Genomic DNA, 6,000 nt, shown 5'->3' with positions numbered 1-6,000 from the left:
ATTTATATCCAATGAAGAAATACTAACCTAACCAGTAGATAAATGTAATGGGTGTATAAAATAAAGCATTTTTGCTAGTTAAGTAGTCAAAGGAGCTTGCAAAGAAAAGCGTCTGGACTTCTTTAAGTTGCTTGAAGACATTTCACCTCTCATCCGAGAAGCTTCTTCAGTTCTAAGGTCAAATGGTGGAGAGTCTCAGATTTAAACCTAGTGGGAGAAACCCCCCACAGAGGGACAAAAGGACCCCCCGATGATCCTCTAATCGTGTGAGCAAAGGTGTGAAACTGGGTGTGGGTCCCAATCAGCCAGGGTTTCGGGTGAGTTCATTGTGAAACCTGGCCCCACCTTATCATGTGAATTCCTGAGGTCAGATGGCCCAGGATGTGAGTGGGCGTTCAGGCGTCTGGGGAGGGATCTCAAAACTGGATTATAGATGGCAGACAGTTGGTGTCGTAAACCACCGCCTCTGTTCAAAGATGGTCACTCACAGTGGACATAGATGGCTTCTTTCACTCCTCTTTCAAGCCATCTCTGTCCAAAATGTGAACATTGGCATCCTCGAAAGAGTGTCCTTTAGCCTTTAGATGCAGATGGACTGCTGAGTCTTGTCCTGTGGAGGTGGCTCTTCTGTGTTGTGCCATACGTTTGTGAAGTGGCTGTTTGGTCTCTCCAATGTAGAGGTCTGGGCATTCCTCGCTGCACTGCACTAACTAGTGTAACCAGACATTATGCTCAGACATTGTAAACTAAGCAAAGGAAGTACTAGAATAAATCCGATGAATCTTTTGGCAAAAGTGAAACCGATATTTTATTCTTGTAAATAACTTTAATCAAATTGTTTCATTTCCTGTGATAGAGGTCTTGTGATCAAGATTTCAAAGACAAAATGGATCAGTAGGACATGCGACAGTATTTGCATTATTTACAATCAACTACACATCCCAACTTTGGTTAACACACAAAAATCAATCTACATCTATCCATGTAGAGCTATTCTAACATTTATATTTGTAAAAAATAAAAATTAAAAATTAAAAAATGTATGGATTAAAATTACTGATCAGTTATCTTTTAATTGGGAGTTTTTATTATTTAAAAAAAACACAAAATTAAATATCAAATAAGATTATCTAAAAATATGCCACTTACTGCTAACTGACTAAATAAAACAAAATTTTCTAAATCAGAGCTCTATTAGATTATGCAGGTATACACATTAAACAGTTAGTTGTGAGTTCCCATCATATGCATTTGATACCAATTAATTTTCACCCACCACACCAGCCTGGACCTGTTCATTGTTAAAGAACATCGGGTTATCAAAGGTAGTTAAGTTTTCAGAGATGGACTGGCAGATACCAGACTTTTTCAACAGGAAGATGATGATGACTATCCCTATGGCAGTCACAGTAATGCCAAGCAAAACCTCCAAAACCATGTGGCCATTGGCTTTAGGATCCTCTATAGAAGAACTTGCTGTATAGATTGAGCACATAGATTAGTCCAACTAAATTATAAATGTAAGACAAATATAAAAAAAGACACAACTTACCAATTGTTGTTGGTGCTTGTAATACTAAAAAGAAGATTTAAAAAAGATAAAAATTTCTGTGTCACTGCAGGGACTGGTACTGTAATGCTAAATCAATTGAAACTAGTGCTGTCAGTGTTAATCTTGTTAAAATGTTGTTAAATGTTGCATAACTGCATTAACGCGGCAAATCTCCATTAGCGAGTTAACGCGGATTGCCCCATGTGAGGGCTGCACGGTGTCAACGCGTTAGCGTGGTTAGGTTGTTAACGCATTAGCGCCATGCAGCTCCTCCCACATGGCGATCCGCGTTAACTTGCTAACGGAGAACCGCCGCGTTGATGCGGTTATGGTGTTAACATCATTTTAACAAGATTAACGCTGACAGCACTAATTGAAACATGTTGTTAGGTGTATGTGTTGCACATTTGTGCTATTACAAAACCATTTTTTAAATTTCTGGACTTACCTTTAGGTGCTTTACAAATAAATCCCTTGCTACTATACACCCTGCCTGTTGTCCAACTCCCATCTAGAGATGCAATTGCTCCATAGGTTCCAAAACCGCCAGGCTCATTTGGACCCCAGTTAATGAAGTCAATGGCTGTTTTATCCAACCATTTCCACAAGCCTAGAAACAAACAGAATTTCTCTTTTGCTCTAGTTCAGTTGCAAGAAAACTGGTACTTTATTTTTACTCTTGCAATAGGAAATATGTATGAAGGGGAATAACTTGAAAAGTTACATTAATTAGCCACTTCAGAGCAGTAGAAGTGACTGAAAACACAACACTAGCACCTTAATGCTCCACTACCAAATGTTCATAGTTGTGTTTGGCAGTTTGCTTTTTTCCCCTCCTTCTTAATGGTCAATAGGTGACGAGTCATCGGTAGCCAAAAGAAGTGTGGATGTCTAGAAGTCTGAAGTAATCACTGAGTTTGTCTCAATTGTTTGTTTCATGTCTTTCTGAATGCAACATGAAACATTAATCATTTGGGGAAATTTGATCTCTGGGGATCTGTCCAAAGGCTGGTCTACCTTGTAAGTAACAAGTCACTGCAGAGAGTCCAGGAAAATCACTTTCTCAATCACAGCAACCTGTCACTAATCACATGTTATATTAAAACACTAAGATTGTGTTAATTAACACTCAGCTTGAATCTTCAGCATGGGACCGAATCAGAATCAGAGAAACTTTATTTATTGCCAAGGGGCAATTAAGATACAACAGAGCAGCATGACATTGAAGATAAGGACAGGGCATAAACAGCCAATAAGAATGAGATAATAAATACACTAGCACCAGACAGACTAACCAGATATTTTATGTCACGGTTACAATTACAATTTTCAGTTTATGTGTTCTGTTTTTATTTATCTTCAAGTATACATTAATATTTTTCTATGAAAGAGTGGAAAAAATGACTGTACCTTTGTGAGTCTGATACATGCCAATCCAGAAAAGGGGTTGGCTGTCTTTAAAGACTAGCACGTTGTTAAAAATGAATCTTTGCTCAGCAGGATTTTCAATGCTGGTTAGAGTTCCACCTTGACCAACAAAAGATAAACAAACTGTTAAATCCAAACACAGCTGATGGACTGGGAATTTGCATTACACCATTCCCATATCCTTACCATATCTTATACATAGTGCAGATGCATCTCCCCAGTCAAAACTTCCTTTGACAAAGAGGTAACAATAACCCTTGAAGGGTATCCAGGTATAACCAGTTCTTGATGCTGGGTCTTCAGGGCAATTTCCTGGAAAACTGACTGATTCTGTTGACTCTGTTGGTGGAACATCTGTGAATTAAAAAGTAACCAGATATATAGTTTAAATCCAATGAGCATTCAAGCATCTTTAATTGGTACTGATATACAATAAACAAACTATGTCAGATCTAAAATAGGGAAATAAAAAAAAAAAGTTCATAGCACCAGAAATGTAGGATCGCTTTATCAGATTTTACATGAGCCCTACCTGTAGACTTCATACAAACACTGGCCATGTTGTGAGCACAATCAGCAGTCTTCCATTTTCCATTTTCATTATTCACATACACACAAGATTGTTGCATTTCTGGTTCAAATCGATCCCAGTTGGAAAAGGTCATTTCCCAGCCGTCAATAGGTCTGAAATATCCAGTCTGAAGGAAAAAGATGAAGATGATATATAACATGCTCCATGCTTCACTGCTTCACTGGGTGAATGGGTTAAATGCAGAGTGTAAATTCCCTACAGGGGATTTATTAAAATCAGGTACATTAGCAAAACTAAATAATTACGCAAACATTTACATTAGTAAAGTTACAAGTAGATTAGGTGAAACCATTTGTGTGCTGTACCTGCTTTTTGTTCAGTCCAATCCACAAAGGACCTTCCATTTCCAAAGCCATCAGCTCAACATAGACCTGTGACCACTCATTTCGCAAGCTAGCCAGGTTAGCGCCATCAAGCTCACAGTACTTTTTGGCTGAATCCCAGTTCATTTTCTGAGTAACAACTTTGATTGAATCATTAAGTATTTTCACATAGCCATTGTTAGCTGTTGGTTCAGGGGAGTCTGGGAGAGATGGATCTGTGCACAGTAAAAATAAATAAAATGGTTAAAAAACTTCAATTTTAATTTGCTTCATCTATGTCTGAAGGCTAGAATATTGTTCTGCTTCCGAGAAGAAATTACTTATTTGCCCAATTGTGACACTATTCTGTTGGAATAACGCTAAATTAAAAAAAAAAAACAAAACAAAACCTGAGGAGCACTATGAAATACTACATTCAAGACAAATAATACAGAGCATGAACTTAAATCATCTCTTAAATTCAAAATAAAAACTCAAAACGTTGATTTGAAGACCCAGGACCATGACACAAAATGCACTGATAGTTAGTCAAACATTTTTTTCCAAACAATATACTAACTTCTGTGTTCTAATGTGGCAGCAATACAACACATTCTTGAACATGTGTAATTAGCTCATTGTACTCAGTTGGCCTCCACAGTCACCAGATTTCAACCCAATAGAGCACCTTAGGGATATGATGGAACAGGAGGAGCTACATACATAGAGCTACAGCATTTTTCTGATGCACTACAGTATAAAAATACAATTAAATAAATATATATAACAAGCATTTGAAAATCTTGGCTCACCAAGATTACGAAGACAAATATATCCATTTTTGTCACTGCAGGACCTTTGGTCCCATTTCCCAATACCAGTGGTACGATCAGTTGTCATCACAGCACATCCTCTCTGGTGAGACAGACAGAATAGAAATAAAGAAACTAAGGTTATATCTGGATCTGTTTTGCTGGCCTTACTTTCCATATTTATGGTTTGTGTTTATTGCCAATACACTACTGTGAACAATTTCTTTAATTCATTATTAACCCTTATATACTTTTCAGGTCAAATTTGATGTGTTTTGACATTTGACCAGAGAAATGTCCTAAATGTCATTATTTTATTATGACATTTGATGACTAAACAAAAATAATACTACTTTAATTTTTTTTCCTTTTGGGGGGGGTGGGGTGTGGTTATTTATTATGTTTTGAATGTTGTACAGGTGCTACGAATTTTTGAACATTGAAGCTGTTCCAGGTCAATGGGGGTGTCAAATTCATAGGCTGCATCCTCCTGAGGCCGCATTTGTAGGCCGATTACATCACAGCGACGTCACAAAGGCTGTCCAAATTCGTAGAATCCTCCAAATGCAGCCGCCAAATGCGTCCTCCTTTTCCCCAGATTTGAAGGATGGGTTGGGTGTATCCTTCGTGGCCTACCATATCCCAGAATTCATAGCGCAGCCCAGCCAATTCCAGTTTCCAACAATGGTGGCAGCTACTAGTTTTAATATTACTCTTTTTACTCTTTCTGGGTCACAAAATAATTTTTTTTTACATATTTCCAGGCTTGAATGTAGCTGTGTAAACTTCAAATATCTGCTCGGTTTATCAAGATATCACATATTTGCAAAAGTGCTCCGACGTTTTTTGGAGACGTCTGTTACCCACCAGCTCGATAGCTAGCCAGGGCGAGAACAGCGAACTCCCGGCACATCGTTTTCAAACCCCCTGCGGTCTTTCGCTACTCAGGTTAAACATGAGAGAAAGGGACCTTCTGGTCAATAAAGGATTAGGCTGCACAGTATCTCTGCTGTTCCTAGGACTGCGTTGTTCTAACCTGAGATCTCGTATGTTGTTCCTGGGATCTGACGCACATACTCGCCAAGTTTGGGGGTCACTGCCCCGGGTGCCCTTGTTACCACTAGGACCACTGTTGCCTTCACTACGGGTGTCCTCCACTGCTTGTCCACAATACTATGGCTGGTTGGTTAGCCATCACCAGTTTGCCTGTCTGTATCTGGAAGTCCCAGACTTCCAGTTATGTAATGGATTGCTCATCCATTCCAGATAGACTATTTATCGTGCTAAATTGAGCTTTATTCAAAATTATTATTG

The 6,000-nt window shown here is 38.6% G+C and overlaps 1 protein-coding gene across 1 annotated transcript in view; it reads right to left on the bottom strand.

The window, feature by feature from the left end:
• Positions 1-201: 201 nt before the first annotated feature.
• LOC147308198 (macrophage mannose receptor 1-like) overlaps positions 202-6,000 on the bottom strand; it is a 31,371-nt gene continuing 25,572 nt past the window's right edge. The window contains exons 25-32 of the mRNA XM_086270984.1: positions 4,687-4,789; positions 3,878-4,110; positions 3,513-3,678; positions 3,167-3,334; positions 2,963-3,079; positions 2,001-2,162; positions 1,553-1,576; positions 202-1,476 (exon numbers count right to left, since the gene is read on the bottom strand). Of these exons, the coding sequence (XP_086127110.1) occupies positions 1,262-1,476; positions 1,553-1,576; positions 2,001-2,162; positions 2,963-3,079; positions 3,167-3,334; positions 3,513-3,678; positions 3,878-4,110; positions 4,687-4,789 (1,188 nt within the window). The 3' untranslated portion in view covers positions 202-1,261. The remainder of the gene's footprint in view (positions 1,477-1,552; positions 1,577-2,000; positions 2,163-2,962; positions 3,080-3,166; positions 3,335-3,512; positions 3,679-3,877; positions 4,111-4,686; positions 4,790-6,000) is intronic.

This window comes from Aulonocara sp. 'chitande type north' Nkhata Bay, linkage group LG18, assembly GCF_057382095.1.
Source record: "Aulonocara sp. 'chitande type north' Nkhata Bay isolate Kocher_YH1m ecotype deep benthic linkage group LG18, A_spYH_male_GT1.1, whole genome shotgun sequence".
Classification (NCBI taxonomy): domain Eukaryota; kingdom Metazoa; phylum Chordata; class Actinopteri; order Cichliformes; family Cichlidae; genus Aulonocara; species Aulonocara sp. 'chitande type north' Nkhata Bay.
This window is presented reverse-complemented; position numbering and strand designations above follow the sequence as displayed.